The sequence below is a fragment of the Garra rufa genome, chromosome 10 (assembly GCF_049309525.1).
Source record: "Garra rufa chromosome 10, GarRuf1.0, whole genome shotgun sequence".
In the NCBI taxonomy this organism is placed as follows: Eukaryota; Metazoa; Chordata; class Actinopteri; order Cypriniformes; family Cyprinidae; genus Garra; species Garra rufa.
The window spans coordinates 41,702,924-41,725,973 of record NC_133370.1 but is presented as its reverse complement, the minus strand read 5'-3'; the positions used below and the strand labels follow the sequence as shown (position 1 = coordinate 41,725,973).

Sequence of the window (23,050 nt, the reverse complement as noted above, 5' to 3'; positions counted from 1 at the left end):
ATATATATATATATATATATGCGCCTATTTTGAAAAAAAGGCACAATCTAGTAAAAAATGGTAAAAAGTGTAATGATAGAATGAATGTTTATTAGCAAATATTGCAGCGTTTTATAGTCAAATGGCCCTGGTTTAAAAAAATTATGTTTTAATGGGTTTCAATGTGGACATTTTCGTCCTTAAGGTCCTGAGTGTGAGTATTTTTTTAAAATTTCAATAAAAATAAACACTTGAGCCAAAAATGTATGCAGTTGGCAAATACACAGGCACACTTATAACAAAACAAAACAAAAAAAAATGGACAAAAATGTCCATAAGGTCGCACAAGGGTTAAAGGAGAAGTTCACTTGCAGAACAAAAATTTACAGATAGTTTAGTCACCCCCTTGTCATCCAAGATGTTCATTCTTTCTTCAGTCATAAAGAAATTGTTTTTTGAGGAAATCATGATTTCTGCCCATATAGTGGACTTCTATGGTGCCCACGAGTTTAAACTTCCAAAATGCGGTTAAAAAAAGCCTCAAAGGGCTCTAAACCCTCAAGTTCCCAGATGAGAAAGAAGGGCCTTATCTAGCGAAACAATCGGTTATTTTCTAAAATAAAAATGTACAATTGATATACTTTTAACCTCAAACGCTTGTCTTGTCTAGCTCTGTGTGAACTCTGTGTATTGCAGTTCAAGACAGTCCCACCTCGTTCGAGGTTAAAAAGTATATAAAATTTTATTTTATTATTATTATTTTTTTTTTTTTAGAAAATGACAGATCGTTTTGCTGGATAAGACCTTTCTTCCTTAGCTGTGATCATTTAGAGCCCTTGAGGCTGCATTTCAACAGCATTTTGGAAGTTCAAACTCAGGGGCACCATAGAAATCCACTATATAGAGAAAATCCCTGAAATGTTTCCTTCAAAAAACAATTTCTTTACAACTGAAGAAAGAAAGACATGAACATCGTGGATGACAAGGGGGTGAGATCATGTGTATATTTTTTGTTCTGAAAGTGAACTTCTCCTTTATTAATTGCATTAAAATCTGTAAATTTTCATTAACGTATTACAGCGTAGCTACAGATGCTTATTAGCACCTGGTGTTCTCTATTTGTAGCGGATTCAACCTTCAGATTAGAGTTTAAAATAAAAAATTGAATATCAGTAAAACTATGTCATAGGACATTCTGTCCCAATATACTTGACTACCATCTGGCGGTTTTGACATTCACAACCCACAGTACTTGTCTTTGTGTCTTTTTTGGTTTGTTCCATCCTGTCTTAAAAGGCAACTGGAAATGACAAATCCTGACCTAAAATCAGTGTAAGGTAACCTCACCACAGTGAACATGTCAAGTGTCATCCTTAGCACAGCGTGTAATTGAATTGCTTTGTCAGATTATAATGTCTAAACACGGGTGATAAAGAAAACCTTTGTCTCGGTTGTAACGTCATGCTATCTATTGGTTCCCGTGGTTCAGCTCAAGACCCACGGCTGATGGAAAACGTATGGAGTACTGTTCTAGCGCTCAGATAAGCAGTGATTTGCATCCAAAGGTTACTGCATTCGCAAACACACACACACGAACACATGTCCAGATACGTTTTTTGTACGTTTTTTTCCTAAAACAGTGCTTCCAGAGAGACGTAAACCTGCATACTGAGTGTTTTTCTAAGCTCTGGGATGATGGTGGTTATGATTATCTAGAAATAACTGTAATCTTCTGTCGAAGTTTGTGGTTTTCATGGGTGGTGATAATTGTAGCTAATGGGATTGTTTAAGTAAAGCTATTATTTTGGAGGGGAACTTGCATGAGCAGGGTTTTTCGTTAATAAGATGCTGATTTTTCTTGATGACGGATGTCGGAAAGGGCTGATGGTGCAGGTGTTTGAAGTCATAAGCCTTTAATTTTATGTGTTTGCGTACAAAGTTGCGTGAGTGATTATGACGTCTTTACTTGGCAGTGCTCTGCCGTCTTAAGAATGAGATCATAGTCCCTAGATTTCTTAATGGAAATTTCATCCTGATACGCAATTCTTTCCAAGCTGTGTAATAGCAAAGTGCATTTAGAACTACAACTAACGATTAATTTAATGCAAACTGTATTGTCATATTTAACGCATTGCATGCCAGTGGATAAAAAGCGGTTCGCTTTAGAAAACTACACTGACTGACATATATAATAGACACTTAGGAGGACTGAAAACAACAACAGACTATAGTAGGACAGGGTATAGAGTAAAAGGTAATTAGTCTTTTTAAAGAAATTATGTGATTCTGCATACTGCTCAATTTTTTTTTTCTCTAAAAAAAATATGCATTTTGTCATCTAAAAATAAATATAGACATACATACAGTTGAGGTCAAAAGTTTACATGCACTTGATTCTTAATACTTTTTCTTTTTTTTTTTTTTTTAGTGATAGTTGCTTATGAGTAGAGATCGACCGATATGGGTTTTTCTATAGCCGATGCTGATGCCGATGTTTAGAGGTCAGGGTCAGCCGATGGCCGATATGTGCTGCCGATTTTTTGGGGCTGATTTTTAGGGCCGATATCTTGAAGTTCTCTCTTTTATTTGCATGCTAAAATGTCACACTAATAATAAGTGGATGCACATCATTTCTAAACTTAACATCATGAACAATGAACACAATGAACCATCTTGATTTTGTGCACTGCACAGTATTATTATAAAAGATTTAACCAAAGTTAACCAAACTAATCAAACTGACCAAATATTAAATATATAAAACAGATAATATAAAAACTGTCAATAATTTACATAAAAGTTTAAGAGCTGAGATTAATGTTAAACTTTAAATGATTTATATACGTAACTGAGAGTACCTGCCAGCAGATGGCGGCAAGACACTGATTTAATTACTGAATCATATCATTCATTTGATTCGTTCGAACAGCTGATTCACTCCTGAATAAAGCAAATGACTGTCTTTATGAATGAGAAATTGAATCATTTCACTAGATTCGTTTAAAAACGCAAGTTCATTCATAAATGAAACACCGCTGTTTAAATGGAGATGCGCAGCGGCTCAGTTGTGACTTGTTTCAGAATACTTTTGACGACAAAAGAGAGCAAAATCTTAATTTTGACGACGAAATAAAGCAAAATCAGGCAATAGTGTAACATTGTGTTTCCTTCTGAATCATCAGTGAGCATTTGAACCTTCTGTAATAGTTACATATGAGTCCCTCAGTTGTCCTCGGTGTGGAAAAAAATGCATTTTAAATTCGTAGTCATTGTTGGAAAGGTTTCAAATACACACAAATGTTGAAAAACCAGAAGAATTTGTGGGACCTGAAGGATTTTTCTGAAGAACAGCAGGCAGTTCAACTGTTCAGGACAAACAAGGGACACATGAAACAACTATCCCCAAACAAAACAAAACAAAAAAACAGCTGTGGATCTTTCAGGTAACACAGTATTAAGAATCAAGTGTATGTAAACTTCTGAACAGGGTCATTTTTGTAAATTCAACTATTATTGTAAACATCTTTTATGTGAAATATCTTATTCAGGTCAGTACTAAATAAAAAAAAAAACATTGATTTTGTACTGTATGATCCCTCTTAATTTGGTAAAATATTCAACATTTAGCATATTCTGCAATGTGATACTTGATCTGAAATATTTTTTATTATTATTATTATTATAATTTACAAGATTATTTTTTTATAATATTTTTACATCCGTTTCCTATTTGAATATCTTATTTTTTTCAGGATTCTTTGATGAATAAAACATTCTAAAGAATGGCATTTATTTGAAATGAAAATCTCTAACCGTATAAATGTCTTTATTGTCACCTTCAGTCAGTTTGTTGATGGTGTCTTCTGTGCTTTTTCGTAGAAATGCATTTTCCACTACTGTTAAGTTGTGTAATTGAAGAAGGTTCTCTATGCACAGGGCACACACCCAACTAATCAATAGTGACATTTGTTTTCGGATAATTTGTGGTGTCCATTTTATCGATTAGGTGTTGCAGTCCTACTTTTAGCTGTTTTGTGTGAGTTTAATCACTGACCTGGAATGACAAAAGAAGTGGCCCTATATGCAAAGCAGATACTGTTATCAGGCAGTAATGTAAAAATGACCAGTTGGCTGATACATTGATCAATCACTGGTCAAAAGTACAGAAAGCAGCAAAGTCCAGAACTGTTGTGTTAGGGTTAGGTTTAAATAAACACAAAGGGTACTTCTGTAAGGTCATGCATTCCCTGGAAGATTTCAGTTCACAAGTTCTCAAGTAGTTTGTTTTCTCTCCCAGGAACTTCAGCTGAGAGAGAGAGAGAGAGAGAGAGCACTGTGTATATTCATCCCTGCTGAGCTGATATGAAACTGAGCTGTGTGCTTTCGTAGCAGGCCAGACACAATGACCCAGCTGAAGGTCTCACTGGGGAGGGTTACCTAAACCAGTGCAGAGAGGGACTCCCTGCTGTAGAGCTGGAGTAATCCAGTATTAACACAGGATCAGATCAGATCTAACAGTTTATCGTGAGAATAACCCAGACTCATCTTAACCCTTTCTCTTCAAAGTGTTTTTACACAATAATGACCTCGCTGAACCTCAGACGGCCGTACTTACCCAAAATGTTTTCACATGTTTACTTGAAGGTTTTATAGTAACTGATGAGTGTCATGTGACAAGTCCACTGCTTACTCAGAAAGATTGTTGACCCGTAATCTGTGCTTTAGTACTTTGATCAAACAAAGAATCTTGCACATTAATGCTTGTTGGCACATTTAATTTTATGAACAAAACCTAATAGACTGCTGTCAGTCAAACAGTGTTTGTTGTGGAAGAGTAAGATTATGGGTTGTTTTGTGAGAATGACAGCTGGAAGTCATGTTGTTTTAGTTTCGTCAGATGACACGTGTTTTTCAACCACACAGACCACAGTACTTCAGCTCCAGCCGATGAAATATGAGTAATAATGTGTGTAAAGTTGTGTGTCAAAATTTTTCACTGTGGATTCCACACAGTCATGTAACGATATTCTCCTCACTGGCCTCTTTGTTAAAGAGTTGCACTAAAATGCATTTCTGTGCCAGTTTGCAACTTCCTAAAATGTTCTATGGATCAAATGATGCAGGTATTTTGAGCCATGAGTCATTTTCCCAAGTCTGAGAGTCCTGTGATTCACTGTCTGTCTGTCTGTCTGGACAGTATCAGCCAGACTTACTGTCATTGCGCTCTGTGTTTTGTCCCTCACACTGGAATAGCATGCAGTGACGTCTCTATGGTGTCAAATGTATTTACAGGCAACAGAAACTTCACATGCCCCCTAACTGTAAATGGTTGAAGTCATGACCTGTGAACTGTTATGATTATTGTGATTTAAAACCATGCTGACTTAATTAGTTATGACTCTATGGTTCTCAGACTGAGGCTCTTGGAAAGACATGACACAGAATAATTATACAGGGACTCCTTAAAGTGATACTTCAACTAAAAATGAAAGTTTTGTCATCATTTACCCTCATGTCATTAAAACCTGTGTGACCTTCTTTCTTGTGCAGAACGCAAAAGAAGACACGCTACAGTTCAAAGTTTGTTTGTGTGTTTGGAAAGATATTCAATTGATTGTTAGAGAAAAAATTCAAATTTAAATCAATGCTGTTCGTTCTTTCAAAAATATACAGTCAAGCCCGAAAGTATTCATACCCCTGGCAAGTTCTGACTTAAAGTTACTTTTATTCAACCAGCAAGTTTTGTTTTTTTTTATTAGAAATGACACAGCCATCTCCCAGAAGGTAATAAGATGATGTATAAGAGGCATCATTGTGGAAAAAAATATTACTCATCTTTTATTTACATTTGAACAAAAAGTGGCATGTCCAAAATTATTCATACCCTTCTCAATAATCAAAGGAAAAGCCTTTATTGGCTATTACAGCAATCAAATGCTTCCTATAATTGCTGACCAGCTTTTTGCATGTCTCCACTGGTATTTTTGCCCGTTCATCTTTAGCGATGAGCTCCAACTCTTTCAGGTTGGAGGGTCTCCTTGCCATCACCCTGATCTTTAACTACCTCCACAGATTCTTAATTGGATTTAAGTCAGGATTCTAGCTGGGCCACTGCAAAACGTTGTTTTTGTCTGCTAACCATTTGTTCACCACTTTTGCAGTGTGTTTTGGGTCGTTGTTATGTTGTTATGTAAATGTCCACTGGTGCCCAAGGCCAACTTTCTCTGCAGACTGCCTGATGTTCTTGTTGAGAATTTTGATGTATTGCTCCTTTTTCATGGTGCTGTTTACTGCGATTAGGTTCCCTGGTCCACCGGCTGAAAAACACCCCCTAAACATTAGGATCCCTCCACCATGTTTGACAGTGAGGATGGTGTTCCTAGGATTGAAGGCTTCTCCTTTTTTTTATGCCAAATGAAGGCTACATCACTGTGGCCAAACAATTCGATTTCTGTTTCATCTGACCATAAAACAGAAGACCAGAAGTCGTCTTCTTTGTCCAGATGAGCATTTGCAAAGACCAAGCAGGCTTTTGTGTGCCTTATCTAGAGAAATGGTGTCTTTCTTGGTCTGCACTGTAGCCACTGGAGCTTCAAAACATTTAGATATGGTCTTATAGCCCTTTCCTGTCTTGTGAGCAGCTACGATGTGCAGCCGCAGGTCCTCAGTGAGCTCCTTTGTCTTAGCCATGACTGTCCACAAACCAACAGCAGAGAGCTTCTGTTTTTCACCTGTTGAGTTGATTTTTAAGTCAGAATTTGCCAAGGGTATGAATAATTTCATGCTTGCTGTATATTTTGAAAACGTCTCAGGTTATACATGTAACCATGAGATAGATAAGGGCTCAAGGAGACCGATAAAAGCAAATGTTGTGTTCTACCGGTGCCCCTTTATACTGTGGTTGCAACGGTAGTGATGCGGCGGAAATGACGTCATAGGCTGTCGCCCGGCCAACACTATTGTCGTTTTTGTATGCATGCTTTAGACACGAGTCACGCTGATGGCATTCCCCATAGTGACCCCTAGAGGAAGCAGTTTGGTGTTCTTTCGAAAGGGAACCACAGTTTCTTTGTACAATCAATTCAACAAGATTGCCAGATTAATTGATTCTTGTTGGTTCAAAAGGCTATCCTCAATTGCCTCAATAGTGTAATTCGCTGTTCTCACTTAATTTATGACTGAATTTTATTCATGCTGTTTTTGACCCTTGTTTTAATCAGATTTCACTTGCAAAAAGGTTCATTTGAATCTTCTTTAAATGCTTGTAATGACTTTTCCTTGAGAAAACCAAACATCCTTGAGATTTCTTGCACAGAAATTGTGATCTAAACAAGAGAACAAGATTTTTCTGTGGGCAGTGTGTGAACATGTTACTTTTTAGCCAGTGATGTTTCAGACCCAGAGATCATATTCAGAAGGTCCAACTAGGGTTGTGCCGATAGACGATAGTATCGTGTATCGACGATAGTCAGAGATATCGCCTGTTGCTGATGCCTTTGACGATAGGAAGACGATTATTAGGGCCCGAGCACCGATGGTGTGAGGACCCTATTGGATCTGCTTCGTTTATTATTATTATTATTATTCTTCTTCTCCGGAATGAATCGCATTTTTGAGGGCCTAAACATACCCGAAAACTCATGAAACTTTGCACACACATCAAACCTGGCGAAAATGGATGTCTGATATGGGTTTCAGAGATGGGTGTGGCAAAACGGCTCGATAGCGCCACCTTTACACGTTCCGCGGTGTGCGCTTTCAGCTATGATTCACGTACATGCATGAAAATCGGTACACACATGTAGCTCACCAATACCTACAAAAAAGCCTCCTGGGACAAAATCCGAGACCCAACAGGAAGTCGGTTATTATTAATTTTCTTAGCAAAATTTGTGTCATTTTTGCCATTTTCAGGCGTCGTACTTGAACGAACTCCTCCTAGAGATTTACTCCGATCAACAGCAAATTTGGTGAGTCTAATCTAAAGCCCTTTGTGACGTTAAATTGTGAAGATCTAGAGTTTTCATCGAAGGGCGTGTCCGTGGCGGCCTCGCAAATTTCGATGTTTCGCCATGAAAAAGGAAGTTGCTATAACTTAGGCATAAAATGTCCGATCTGTCCCAAACTTCACATGTGTGATAACACTCCTGACCTGATGACATCTACATATCCATATTCAGTTATAGTCATAGCGCCACCTGCTGGCAACAGGAAGTGTCATGCTGTACTCTACAACCAACTCCTCCTAGAGATTTATACAGATCAACACCAAAATCGGTCAGTCTAATATAAAGGCCTTAGTGATGTTAAATTGTGAAGATCTTGAGTTTTCGGTAAAGGGCGTGTCCGTGGCGGCCTGACAAATTTCGAGGTCTCGCCATGGATATAAAACTTGTTATAACTCAGCCATAAAATGTCCAATTTGCTTCAAACTTCACATATTCGATAAGAGTCCTGGCCTGAACACATCTGAAGGCCAATATTCTATTATAATCACAGCGCCACCTGTTGGCAACAGGAAATGACTTGTATCAAACTCCTCCTAGAGATTTAATGATATCAACATTATATTTGGTCAGTCTGATCTAGAGGCCTTAGAGATGTTAAATTGCGAAGATCTTGAGTTTTCGTTAAAGGGCGTGTCCGTGGCGGCGTGACAAAGTTTGACGTTTCGCCATGGACATAGAAGTTGTTATAACTCAGCCATAAAATGTCCGATCTGCCTCAAACTTCACAGGTTTGGTAAGAGTCCTGGCCTGAAGACACCTAAAGGCCAATATTCAGATATTATCATAGCGCCACCTGTTGGCAGCAGGATATATCATATCTTTCACTAACTCAAACATACCAAGGTCAATCTGCACCAAACTTCATATGTTTGATGAAAGTGGTGGCCTGAACACATCTACATGCCAATAATCAGTTATAGGCATAGCGCCACCAGCTGGCAGCAGGAAATTTGGCACATTTAAGTGACTTTGACATATTTCTCCTATTTTTACCGGATTAAATGCATACTGCCCACCATTAGCTGTGTTCCAAAAGCCACCGGTCGGCGGTGAGCCCGTGTGCGAGGGCCCGTTCATCGCTGCTTGCAGCTTTAATTATTATTATTATTCGTCAACAAAGAACTTAACTTTAGAAATGCAGCACAGAGAGTCTGTTCTAGGATGCTTCAGAAACTTGCTGTGGTATAAACACAAGCATAGAGAGGCCACATCGCCTTAACGCACCGCGTGCAGTGAAAATGGGAGATTTTCATCATACAGTGCGGTGATAGATTAACTGATTCTAACGGGAGTGTTATATTATATTAGCATTTCAGTCATTAGGATAACAGAGGTAGTAATACGTGGTTCAGGCTAGGGCTGGGCGATAAAACGATAACGATATATATCGCGATAGACAAGAGATCGATATCAATAAAAAATGTGTTCGATAAAACGTTCAATATTTTGTATTCTTCGTCGGCCCGCCCAGCCCCCCTTTAACGTTCAGTTCATAGCGCCAGATCACAATAGAAGTTAAGGTTATCATTCCTACAGAACGGGTCCATGTTGTTGTATTAAACAAACTAAATAGCCTTATGTTATTTATCTTATTTACACGACGGCATTTGGTTTCTGTCTCTACATGGTCGCGCGTTTACAATGTCTCCTCACAAACGGGATCGCGGACTCCATTCATAAAAACGGACTTTACTATAGGGCGGAATGCCGTGGAATTCGTCGATTTTTGGACCAATAAATCAAAAGTTGGTCTGTTAATTAATTCAGATCGCGATATGGACTAGTGTCTGTGAAAACTGAAATGCAAAAAGACCGTTTCGATAAGAATCCTGCATGTTCCGTTTGCCTCTATATGTATGAATGGAGGAGACGTTTTATTTTCACTACACGCCTACTGCACACGTGACGCTCCCGCTAATTTTTGGCCTTTGCATCTCACATGAACAGACAAACTCCAATAAATACATCTCCAAAGCTGCTGTGAGTGTCACTTTTTGTCAATTTTACCGTTTCATTAGTGAAACTAGCATCATTCATACTGTATTACACACTGAAACTTCACGGCAACCTGTCAAAATAAAAGTACGGTTTAACATGTAACAGAACAATATTAGTCTTGTATTACTGTACAGTATAATGTAGGTGTTTATATGTTCACATTTAAATAATTTACATAAAACAATATATATGATAAAAAATAAAATAAAGAGTCACCACTTAATTGTTGAAAAAATACTATTATTATTAAACCTTGTTTAACTGAATATCATTTTTCTTCTATGTATTAATTTTAACAGTAAAGCTCCGCTTATTTTTATTTTTAAAAATAAATCTGTGATTTTGCTTTCATTTGATTATCAGAAAAATTAAAACAAGAATTTCTGAAAAAAAAAAAAAAAAAGATTGTAAGGCCCTATTGTTCAAAATGTTGAAAGTTTTGGACTTATTTTTTCACTTAAATAAATATTTTTGTTATTACACAAAGTATAGGCTAAAGTACCGGGAAAGAAGTAATGTTGGCTACTGGCAACCAGTAAAAATGCTTGAGTGTAATATATTTTTCTCCTGGTCCTTATTTTAAATGGGTCATAAAAATATCAACAATTATCGATATCGACCGATATGAAACACTGATATCGTGATATAGTTTTCAGCCATATCGCCCAGCCCTAGTTCAGGCTGAATTAATTACAATGTATCATAATCGGTCTGTATATAGTAAACATAAACATTCATCTCAGTAACATCTGGCACTAAACATACGCACGTGAATTACACGCACATCACTTCTCCGCATTCAGTATGAACTGAACTACAACATCACCTGATGACAACGGTCAGATATACAGCGGTAACATATGACGGGTAAAGAAAGATTCATTCATTTACATTCATGCACGCACATTTACAACTCACTGACGATGGCAGAGAATGAAACCGAAAGTAACTTGAACAACTCACGCAGAACTACAGTCAGCGCTCTGTACACGCACAACTTAATCACATGCCAATAGCAAGTCTACCTTTACAAAACGAATAAGGAATTTAGTACATTATTAAATTAGCACAATAGTATCGTGTATCGACGATCTCTCAGGCTGACGATAGGGCGATATGAAAATTGAGCATATCGCCCAACACTAGGTCCAACATGAATCTGTTCTTCACTGCTTTTGCTTCACTTACTCACAAATATACACACAACCAAGGCCTTCGTGCTATGAGAGAACATAGTTTTCTATAAGTTTCTTTTCCTCTTTTCTGGTCAGTATATTACTTCATTCATTTGTGTGCGTGTGTGTGTGCGTGTGCGTGTGCGTGTGCGTGTGCATGTGCGTGTGCGTGTGCGTGCGCGTGCGCGTGCGTGTGTTTTCCTGAATAACTTTTTAACACTTGCTTCATCCTTTAGTTACAGATGAGGACACTGTCAAGAGATACTATGCCAAGTTTGAGGAGAAGTTCTTCCAAACATGTGAAAAGGAGCTGGCCAAAATCAACACATTCTATTCAGGTAACTAAGTGTGAATATTACACTTGTTTAAGGTAAAGCTCACAGTTTCTGTCTGCTGCTTGTTTTCATTTTGTCTTTAGTATTTACAGTGACAGATTTCCCATCACACAGAGATTTAACTTTGAGAAAACAGACATTAAAGCTCCTGAGCCAAAGCCAGGGCTGGCATTAAACCAGGACTGCTGTTATTTTTTATATCCCAATAAGTAACCACCTGCTTTCTCTTTCTCTCACTCTCATCGTTCTCTTACTCTCATTTTGGCCCATTTGTTTATTGTCTAACCAGGTTCAGATTATTCATATCCATAATCAAATTAAGGTGAAATAAGGGTTTGCGGGTTGGCATGATAACCGCCCCACCACAGCGGTACTGCAAAACACATATGAATGTTTTTGACGTGAATGTTTGGACACAAGTGAAGTACAAAGCTTTGTTTACAAAATAAAAAAAATGGTTAGCAGCAAAGTGTTACATTGTGGCCATGGAAACATTTGGATTCATGCCGAATGAGAGAGCCGTATGAGCACCATTAAGTCATACACTGTTTTGTGCGCTGGTTACTTAGGTTGTTTCATCCAGTAAATGTCAATGTGACATGATTTGTTGACAAATTAAACATTACTGGTGGTCACACTGTGCACAGGAGCTATTTTATAGAAATATTTCATCTCATGGGTTTCAGTCTTTTTTGCTTTTCGCATTCAATATTATCACAGACAAGGTAACGCATATGAAGTTAATTTAAGGGTTCATACCTTAATCTTAAATTGCTTGGAGTATTTGGATGTAATTTTAAAATTTAAGCCCTGTAAAACTAAAAACAGCAATATTCCTGAAGGGGTATTTGATGAAGTGCTTGAATTATTGATTATTTCTTAAAAGACAGTGTATCAATAAAATAAGTGTTTTATTTTTTTTTTTCAAATAAATCAGATCTTTTCAAAAACATCCTACCTTTTTTTTTTGCTTATTTTAGTTAATGTCTAGCAAGCTAAGCCAGTAGTAGTACTAACAATGTTGTGTAATCAAGGCTGAAGACACGAAAAAAGAAACAGATGAACCAAATCATTTGAGTCATTTACTCTAGAATCACTCTGATTGATTCAAACTCGTGACTTAGCGGGAAAAAAACAGATCAAATTAAAAAAGCCATTCATTTTCAAACATTTTCAACGCGTCTCTAGCGCACACACATGCCATATGAGGAGAAAAACACAAGCTTGTTAAAGGGAGGATTGCGATGCATCGGAGAATCCATTTTTCACCCACCCTTAATAAAACCAAATGATGAAAAAAGTGGCAAAGATTAGTTTAAACAACAGATCAAATGAAAAGAGAGAGAGCGATATATATTGTTGTAGCCATTTAAGATTTTTTTTTTCTGTTTTACATTGTTGAAATATTATTTGTTTGTGTTTTGTTTCAGTTCAATATGTTTATTTACGAAAGAAGTTTGCGTAATTTGTAAATGTCATAAAGGACGTGGTATGAATTGGACTGCAATAAGCCGGGAGAATTGGAGAGGGTCAGACACAATTTTTGACCACTTCGTACGTTTTTATTTGTGGAAAATCCCTTCTTAAACGAATTTCGTTTTGTATAATTTTTAGGGCTGCACGATTTGGAGAAAAAATCTAATTGCGATTTTTCTGATCAAAATTGCGATTTGCGATTTAAAATGCGATTTACTACTATTTCACAAAAGAGCAACAGGTTTGATATGGTGGTTTTAACAGCACCAAAGAAAGACCAAGCATAATCACAAAGTATGCTACACTGTTCTACTGTTTATTTAAAACCTCTTAAACATTGTTGCCATTTTTAAAATAAAGTTGTCAGTTATCATGACAAATTAAGAAAATAACTACAGTATCTTAAATAAAATTAAATTAACAATTCAAATTATATAATACAATATTATTAAAATCTTTTATAATAATAATAATAAAAAAAAAAAATATATATATATATATATATATATATATATATATATATTTTATAATAAAATATAAATAAAATTTTAAACTTTTAGGAATCCAAACACACTGTAAACAATTTTACATCAGTAAAACACTGATGATAACCTACATTAAGAGACACTTTGTTGGGAAGTTGAGCCGCTGCTCCCGCTCATCTTTTCCAAATGGCGTTAACGTTATTTGCTCAGTACATGCAGTAGAGACCTGCACTCCTACGGGAGTAAATAGCGGGACCCGAGGCAACCGACTGCGGCGCGGGACAAAACTTGATGGGCGAGTGCGGCTGTTCGGGAAGCGGGAAAATAAAATGATTCGCGGGACCCCCGCAAAATAGAAATATCTAAAAAGCAAAATATTGTTATTCATCTATTGCACAAAAGCAGCAAGAACAACTAGTATACAACTTACAGCTATGATTAGTAAGCACAAGGATAGGCAGTCATCATCAGAGGTGTTTAAGTTAGAATCCACTCACTGCTAAAACATTCTTGCACAGTGCTGAATATTGCGTACTCGCGAATTAAAACACACGAAGTGTAGACATTGTGAAAGATTCATTGTGCATAATATTCATTGTGTTAGAGCTTTATGAGATCGCATATGAACTGAGATGTCAACTTTAGCTTTGTTTGCTTGCATTCTGCTATGGATACACACAGTAGCTCATGCTTGCTCTTCTGTTAAGAATAACAGTGGTTTGTGAATGTTGATGCTTAGCCTATATAACAAATATTTTATCAGGAGCGTTTATGCTGGGGTTTTGTGAAATTACGAGATGTTACAAAACTGTTTCATGTAAATTTAATTGATGTACTGAAAAAAAACTATATAGGTTACTTTTATGCGGGCAGGAGCGGGACAAAACATGAATGTCGAGGCGGGAACTGAACGAGATAAACATATTTCTGCGGATGCGGGACTGAAAAATCCGTCCCGTGCATGTCTCTACATGCAGTGTTAAAATGCCCCCTATTGGTTAAACTCTGCATCAAACGTAATACAAGCATGAAGACATAATATGCACATGAAGTGACCTGTCAAAAACGACTTATATGCTTGTTACCACATTTGATAATCAATCGAAATAATCGCAGCTTTTGCGATTTGAAAATCGCACCCTTTCAAATCGCGATTTCGGTTTAAAAACGATTAATCGTGCAGCCCTAATAATTTTTATGTTAATTTTAAATATATATTTTTGTTGATCAGTTATTAAAAACAAGGAAAACTGGCATTGTGAAATAAAGTGTGTAACTACCATGCTTCCGCGGCCTTAAGAAAAGGTTAAAACAAAAATTATAGCTCTATATGAAGCATACAGACTTTGTTAGAGCTACAAAATACAAACGTTTCGCTTAAATGCACAATACTCAATCTTCCAGCCCAGGGTCAAGTCTTTATGAACATTAACAAAGATTTGGGACAGATATGATCTATTGTAAAACTATGAATGGGGTGCCGTGGCGCAGCAGAATTTCTGTCAGCTGAATGAACACAGTTTGCTTTCTAACGTCACGTCTTTAAATCTGCAACTTTGCTGGCTAACAATATGACCAGCTGGATATAAACCAATGCAGATATATGGTAACAATCCTGACATTAAGCATTGGTGTCAGACTTAACCTCTCATACTCTATGACAGCTGAGCGGAGCGTGAGCCACTTCAGCAAAAAATGCAACCCGGAAAAACTATTGGCAAGGATTTTTGCCGATAACCGATAGTTCCTACCCTGGAAATCCAGAGGTCTCGCGAGAGCACAATTTGAATTGTCTCTGCAAGACACTCTGGCATCGAGCAATGATGCAGGTTACTGCAATACGTAAGCAATAGTGGGAACCAATCAAATCGGTGTATCTGATGTAGGCGGGCCAGAGGCGAGCTAAGCTGATGATGACAGCACTGTGATGTCCGAATCATATAGTAAACTTTGAAAGATCGCTGTCGCTACAGATGAACAACAAGTTGTTTGAAACGGCTTTGGCCGCTACAATGAATGAGTTAGACTTGGCTTTCCATATAAAAGAGGAACAGAAAACCGAAAACTTGAATCGTTCCTTTGCAAGAAGGACGTTTTTGCTGTTTTGCCGACTGGATACGGCAAGAGTTTAATCTATCAGTTCACGAGTTCACGCTTACATATAATTAGCCAGAGAATAGTAGTGCATGTTTGGCGTGCTGTCCGGTGAAGGGCTCCGAGCTCGGGAGTGGCCCGAACCCAGAGTACGTTACCCCCCAATAGGAGTAGTGAGAACTCGGAGTGATGAGATGGGGTGGTGGAGGTTTACTGATAAACCATCGAGTGAATTGAGGTGAGTCAGCTGTATTTAAACCTATGGCGCTGATTGACTTGTGATGTTTACGCTAAGCATCTGACGCGCTTCTCCCGAACTTTGTTAATGAAACATCATTTAGCTCTGCTGGTAGCTAAGCGTGTATTGTTGTGATTGGTCGTGGCGTTATCCAATTGCGTGCAGTTAGAGTTTCAAATGCATGCTTGGTGCCGCCCCTCGAGTTAGGCAGTTTTCATTGCTCGATCCCAGACCCATAATCTTAATAGATTAGGGTCTGGATTTTTCCAGGCTAGATAGTTCCGCCAATCGACCTCTAATTGAGAACATTGTTTGTGTACACAGAGTTTACTAAAAAGAAAGTTTTTGAACAACTCACTTTCACTATTTGAGTTTCCTCTCGCGGCCGTCTTGTCAGTCAAGAGGTGTCGATCTCCGAATGCGAGGATGGATAGCTCCTAAAGCATATTTCCATATAAATGCAAGGCTAATTCGTTGTTTTGTCGCAAGTGAAAAACAATATTAACCTTCTAGTTGTAAAAAGAGCCTCATATAAGCCTAATATTTCGTCCTATGGAGTCCATTCATTCGCATTCGGAGATCGACACCTCTTGACTGGCAAGATGGCTGCAAGTGGAAACCCAAACAGTGTAAGTGAGTTGTTCAAAACCTTTCTTTTTAGTAAACTCTGTGTACACAAACAATGTTCTCAATGCTCGAGTTCATGCGTAGAGACCCAGGCGATACTTCGAGCAAAGTTTCATGGTGTGTCGAGCCGCCTTAGTGTTGTAAAAATATCGATTTTGATGCGCTCAAAGTTATGCCCCTAGTACTCCAATTTACCGGCCATTGACCACAAAACGAAATCACGGTTAATCTCAAAAACGGCTCGTTTGTCGTAATTATGCGAGTAAAAATACAGTAAAAAAACAGGTCGCATTTTGGCAATAGTTAGCCTTTAAGGTGGTACGGTTATTAAAGAAAGAAAAAGAAAATTTAATTATTTGTGGTTTTACTGTAGTAAAAGTGTAGTATACTTTGTAGTACTTTCTTGAATTATAATACTTTTTTTTGTTAGTATGTTTTTATCTTTTTTAGAATTTGACATTGTTTGATAAGTGAGATCTCTGGTTGAATTTCATTTTGCAGAATCTGTACCAACCTTGTTATTTGTGCAGAGCCCTGGTCATGTAATGTTTACAATTCAAGCAGGAATATGCATTCCATCCGTCTAGCAGCATCACATAATGACAAAATTTCTATTCTTTTTTGTCACAGAGAAGCTTGCAGAAGCACAGCGGCGATTCGCCACGCTGCAGAATGAGCTGCAGTCCTCTCTGGACGCACAGCGAGAGAGCAGCCGAGCCACAAGTCTGCGCCGCCGTCGTACTGTCTTCCACCTGTCACAGCAGGAGCGCTGCAAACACCGCAATATCAAAGATCTGCAGTTGGCCTTCAGCGAGTTCTACCTCAGCCTCATCCTGCTGCAGAACTACCAGGTCTGAAAGCATGCAAGAAACATTTGTGACCCTGTACCACAACTAGTAGACATAGTAGACTACAAAACATAAGGGTCTATTTTCTTAAGATTTGTAATTAAAGCTGAATAAATATTCTTTTCGTCGATATTTGGTTTGTTAGGATATGACAATATATGGCCGAGATACAACTATTTGAAAATCTGCAATCTGAGGGTGCAAAAGAATCTAAATATTAAGCAAATCACCTTGTCCAAAGGAAGTTCTTAACAATACATATTACCAATCAAAAATTAAGCTTTAATAGATTTATTGTAGAAATTTTCCAAGATATCTTCATGGAACATGATCTTTACTTAATATCTTAATGATTTTGGCATAAAAGAAAAATCGATAATTTTCACCCATACGATGTATTGTTGGCTAGGGCTGCTCGATTATGGCAAAAATGATAATCACGATTATTTTGGTCAATATTGTAATCACGATTATTTAACGCGATTATGACTGGGTCCAAAACTTCATATTAGTGATTAATTTAAAGATAGCAATACAGCAGAAAAAAAAGATACAAATAAAAAAAAAATACTGAATACTTTAATGCAAGTCTAAAGTTGTCTAACAGCCTACTAAATAAATTGAATGTAATTATTTGAAAAAACACAGATCCAATATACTGTTACACGCATATTTTCATTCTCAACTGTTTATGATCATTTAAGACAGTGTTTCTCAACTCCAGTCCTCGGGGCCCACTGCTCTGCACATTTTGTATGTCTTCCTCATTTAAGGCACCTGATTTTGATCATCAGCTCATTAGAAGAAAGATTCATGAACTGAACTGAGTGTGTCAGACTCAGAAACATACAAAATGTGGGCAGTGGGCCTTGAGGACTGGAGTTGAGAACCACTGATTTAAGACAAACTGACAAGGGTTTACATGAATAATCACCAAGCGCCTCATTTTGAAATATTTTTCCGTGTATTTGCAAGGTGTATGCACACCTTGAGTTAAAAGATAACTTTACATTGCCGTGTTCTGCTCTGTCTCTGAGCGCAAACACAGAACAATGCAAGTTTTCTTTCACGCTTTTAAAAACAACAAACATCAAAGAAACATTAATTAATCAATCACGTACCGTTTTATGAAAGTCATGTTACATGATTTTGCTGATTTGCATGTGAAATTAGGCTTTTATGGAGGAGCGAAAGCGCACCAATGGAAAGGGACCGAAATAATCGTTTCATCTCGATTGCTGTATTTTCATGATCGTTTGAAGCTGAAATCGAAATTTCATTGTTGGCTTTTGCTAAAAATATCCTGTGCTACTTACAACTGGTTTTGTGGCCCAGGGTCACATTTAGGCTATGGTTTACAAACCTTAGTGCTCAGTTCTTATTGATTGCTCACATCTTTTTCAGTAATTCCCACTTTATTATTATCAAACTAGCGTCAAATCTAGTCTGAAAGTTCTTTCGTCTATTTCTGATTGGCTGTCCTTTGCCTTTTAGATGACAAGCTCATTTAAAGTGTTAATGGTTTCTCCCTCTCAGAATCTAAACTTCACAGGCTTTCGGAAGATTTTGAAGAAACATGACAAGATCTTTGAGACGGCACGAGGCGCCGATTGGCGTGTGGCCCATGTTGAAGTGGCTCCTTTTTACACCTGTAAGAAGATCACTCAGCTCATCTCTGAAACCGAGGTACCATACATTTAAATGTCTCCTTCCACCTGAAATACAGTCAAACCACAATTTATTGAGACACCAGATATCATTTGTGATGTTTTTTACTAGTAGGTGCAGGACAATATAGTTCATTTATGTAAGTAAGGATAGCAAAATAAAGTAAACTGTGACATATTATACCTAAAAATTCTTCATACAGTGGACTACCAGTAAAATTGATAAAAATGTAGGACCAAAAATTCTGACGCTTTGACCATTTTACACCACAGGCTAAACAAAATTAAGCATTGCTTGGTAATTGGTCAACAACGTATTGATAATTGTGTAAATATTGTCATATTAACAGTTGTCTGAATAATTTTTGCTTGATTGTACATTTGTTCTGACACAGTTTAACTCTGAGTTCTTGTCATATTTTGTTACCATTTTCTAAACTGTAGTGATTAGTAAATAAATTGTGATGGTGTGAGATGTTGAAGAAATCTGGACTGTATAAGGATTTCATACAAAAAAGAAACCTCTCTCTGCTTTAAAGAACAATTAAATTGTGACTATCTGATCAAACTAGTACAGTGGTTAGTTATCCTGACAGCATGTTCTCAAATCCCCAGGGCCTTGTTACCACAGAGTTGGAAGGAGGAGACCGTCAGAGAGCTATGAAGAGGCTCAGAGTTCCCCCACTGGGAGCAGCACAGGTAGGACACTCTGTGACTTTTAGTAAAACACCTTCTGTTAGTACTGGTAAAAGGACATGAACATCACCATCCTGTTCTCTTTATCTTAGCCTGCACCAGCATGGACCACTTTTAGAGTAGGACTCTACTGTGGTGTCTTCGTCGCTTTAATAGTCACGGTCATCATCACAGGTATATAACCTCTCATCAACTGCAATTTAAATGAAGGTTTGCTTTTGGTTACTTAATGAGGTCTAATATTTTTCAACCATCTCTAAAGTTCATTCACCAAATCAGAGACATATAACAAATTAATCTTTTTTGAGTATTCAGTAGTTTGGTTATTTTGACAATTATATGTTTTGCACATCTGTAGGTGTTGTTAAACTCGTTGAAGGAAATGAGAATGTTTGGCCCCTGGTGAGAATTTATCGAGGTGGTTTCCTGCTCATCGAGTTCCTTTTTTTATTGGGCATCAACACATATGGCTGGAGGCAAGCTGGAGTAAACCATGTCTTAATATTCGAGCTCAATCCCCGCAACAACCTGTCCCACCAACATCTGTTTGAGGTAATTAGAAATCTGTGGTTAAAGTTTTTGAACAATTAAATAGTTGTGTTTTTTTTGCTTTGTTTTTTTTTTTTTTTCAAAAAAAGGTAATTTCACAACTGTTTTGTGAAATTAAGATGCACTACCAGTCAAAAGTGTTTGAACAGTAAAATCTTTAATGTTTAATGTCTTCTGCTCACCAAACCTGCATTTATTTAATCCAAAGTACAGCAAAAACAGTAAAATTTCTATTTGAAAATGCTGCTAAAAAAATATTTATGTTTAAAACAAATGAGTAGATTTTTTTTCTGGTTTCTTCGATCAATAGAAAGTTCAGTAGAACTGCATTTATCTAAAACAGGGGTGCCCAACCCTGTTCCTGGAAATCTACCATCCTACAAAGTTCAGCTCCAACCCTAATCAAACACACCTAAAACAAGCTTATTATGCTGCGTTCCACGCAAGTTTTTGAGCTTGTAAATCACAACTTCAAACTATGACTCACGACTTTGTAGCGTTCCAGACAAGTCACACCAAACTGCTTAAGCGCATTTATTATTTCTATATTATTAATAATTTGATTGCAACCTTATATTGTCCTAAACTCTATTTTTCCACCGTGTGCTATTTGCATAAACACCGCACCCCTAGAGGCTGATATTGTTGTTTCGCGGGCTATGTTATGTCAGAACTCGGAACTGGGAGTACATTGATCTAGTACGAGTTCACGGGTGGGAATTCACGGGTTTGACTGCCGCTCCAGTGCACTTTCACGGGTAGGAGGTTGGAAAAACACGGGTAACGGGTTGCCTGGAACGCGGCATTAATCTCTTAGGTAGCACTTGATAATTACAGACAGCTGTGTTGGAGCTGGGCTAGAACTAAAGTCTGCAGGTAGGTAGATCTTCAGGAACAGGGATGGGCACCCCTAATCTAAAATACAAATTTCTTTTGTAACATTATAAATGTCTTTATCATCACTTTTTATTAAAGCATCCTTGCTAAATAAAAGTAAAAAAAAATGACTGACTCCAAGCTTTTGAATGGTATGTTTTAAAATGCTTTTTTTAGATAAATGCTGATATTAGGATCTTTCTATTCATCAATAAAATCCAGGGAAAAAATGACTCAACTGTTTTAAATATTGATAAAAGTAATATTAAAAAATGTTTCTTGGACAGCAAATCTTAAAGGGTCATGTGACACTGATGTTTGGAGAAATTATGCTGAAAATTTAGCTTTGATCACAGGAATAAATTACATTTTAAAATATCATCAAAAAGAAAGCACTTATTTTAAATAGTAAAAAAGATCACAATATTGCTGCTTTTGCTGTATTTTGGATCAAATAAATGCAGGATTGGTGAGCAGAAGAGAATTCTTTAATTTTTTTACTGTGTTTATTAGACTGTAAAGTAATACATTTGTATGGCGTTGGCAAGAGATGGTTAAACATAATGCTGTTGCATCATTTTTGTGTCCTTGATTCCGTTTAGCTTTTTTAATTAAAAGATTTTTGAAAGTTTTTGAAAAAAGAACAGTTTGTTTAAATAATCACAGATCCCTCCGATTTATTTTGACAGCTACTTTATACATTTAGAGATTTACCAGTGCAGAACTCCTGTCAAATCAAATCAAATAAAACTAACCAGATTTATACATTTATTTCTCTCTGTTTTTGTGCAGATTGCCGGTTTCCTTGGAGTTCTTTGGTGTGTTAGTATTCTGTCTTGCCTCTTCGCTAAGTTCACAATGATCCCTATCCAAGCGAACCCTCTAGCTCTCTATGGGTTCTTCTTTTTCTTCCTTATCAACCCATTCAAAACGTGCTACTACAAATCTCGCTTCTGGCTGCTCAAATTACTGGTAAGAGCCAGGAGAATCCCTTTTCATAACACACGACTGAATTTGTCACACTTTTATGAAAAATGAATATTCCATTTGTAAGTTAAGTTGGTCATTTCCTCTTTTCTCCTGCTTTATCATCTACCTTTTTCTGTTCATAGTTTCGAGTGGTCACAGCACCATTTCACAGAGTGGGGTTTGCAGATTTCTGGCTGGCTGACCAGCTCAATTCTCTAGTAGTGGTTCTGATGGACCTGGAGTACATGATCTGCTTTTACAGCATGGAGCTGAACTGGTCCAAGTCTGAGGGGGAACTGTCGATTAAAGAGGGTATCTTGATGCACATTAATGTCTTTGCAGATTTAAAAAGGTTTAAATTGGGCAGTTGTTAATGACAGTTTTTTTTCTTTCAAATCAGGTGGAGGGATATGTCACTCATATTCTTATGGATTACGAGCTGTAATCCAGTGTTTGCCTGCCTGGTTCCGGTTTGTGCAGTGCCTGAGGCGTTACCGGGACACAAAGCGTGCCTTCCCTCACCTGGCCAACGCTGGCAAATACTCCACTACATTCTTTGTGGTCATCTTTTCTGCACTCTATAAGACGCATGAAAGTAAGCACATGAGCTGTTGCATTCTTTGCTTTGGATACTGTTTGAAATTCTTTGTTTACCCAACATGACATTTTTTGTTTTCACTCAAAACAAGTTTGAAAGACATTGTATGTCAGGTAGAATGTGGTTGGTGATATTGTTCACAAAGTAAAAGCGGACCACACACTGAACCATGAGGAACACCATGCAGCTAAACGTACAGTCCTGTGTTTGTAATGTTCTCTTACGTCACTCCCTTTCTATTATCATTAGCTCTTCAGGAAGGTCAGGTCTTCTTCTACCTGCTAATTGCCTGCAAGATCGTTAACTCCTGCTACACCTTATTGTGGGACCTGAAGATGGATTGGGGTCTTTTCGACCGTAACGCAGGGGAGAACACCCTCCTCAGAGAGGAGATTGTATATCCACAGAAAGTAAGAAATACACACGCTGTT

The 23,050-nt window shown here is 37.4% G+C and overlaps 1 protein-coding gene across 1 annotated transcript in view; it reads left to right on the top strand.

Annotated features, from left to right (window-relative positions):
* xpr1b (xenotropic and polytropic retrovirus receptor 1b) overlaps positions 1-23,050 on the top strand; it is a 41,258-nt gene that overhangs the window by 10,121 nt on the left and 8,087 nt on the right. The window contains exons 3-12 of the mRNA XM_073849010.1: positions 11,398-11,499; positions 17,047-17,267; positions 18,801-18,950; positions 19,547-19,630; positions 19,720-19,801; positions 19,986-20,179; positions 21,845-22,024; positions 22,165-22,333; positions 22,422-22,616; positions 22,869-23,029. Of these exons, the coding sequence (XP_073705111.1) occupies positions 11,398-11,499; positions 17,047-17,267; positions 18,801-18,950; positions 19,547-19,630; positions 19,720-19,801; positions 19,986-20,179; positions 21,845-22,024; positions 22,165-22,333; positions 22,422-22,616; positions 22,869-23,029 (1,538 nt within the window). The remainder of the gene's footprint in view (positions 1-11,397; positions 11,500-17,046; positions 17,268-18,800; positions 18,951-19,546; positions 19,631-19,719; positions 19,802-19,985; positions 20,180-21,844; positions 22,025-22,164; positions 22,334-22,421; positions 22,617-22,868; positions 23,030-23,050) is intronic.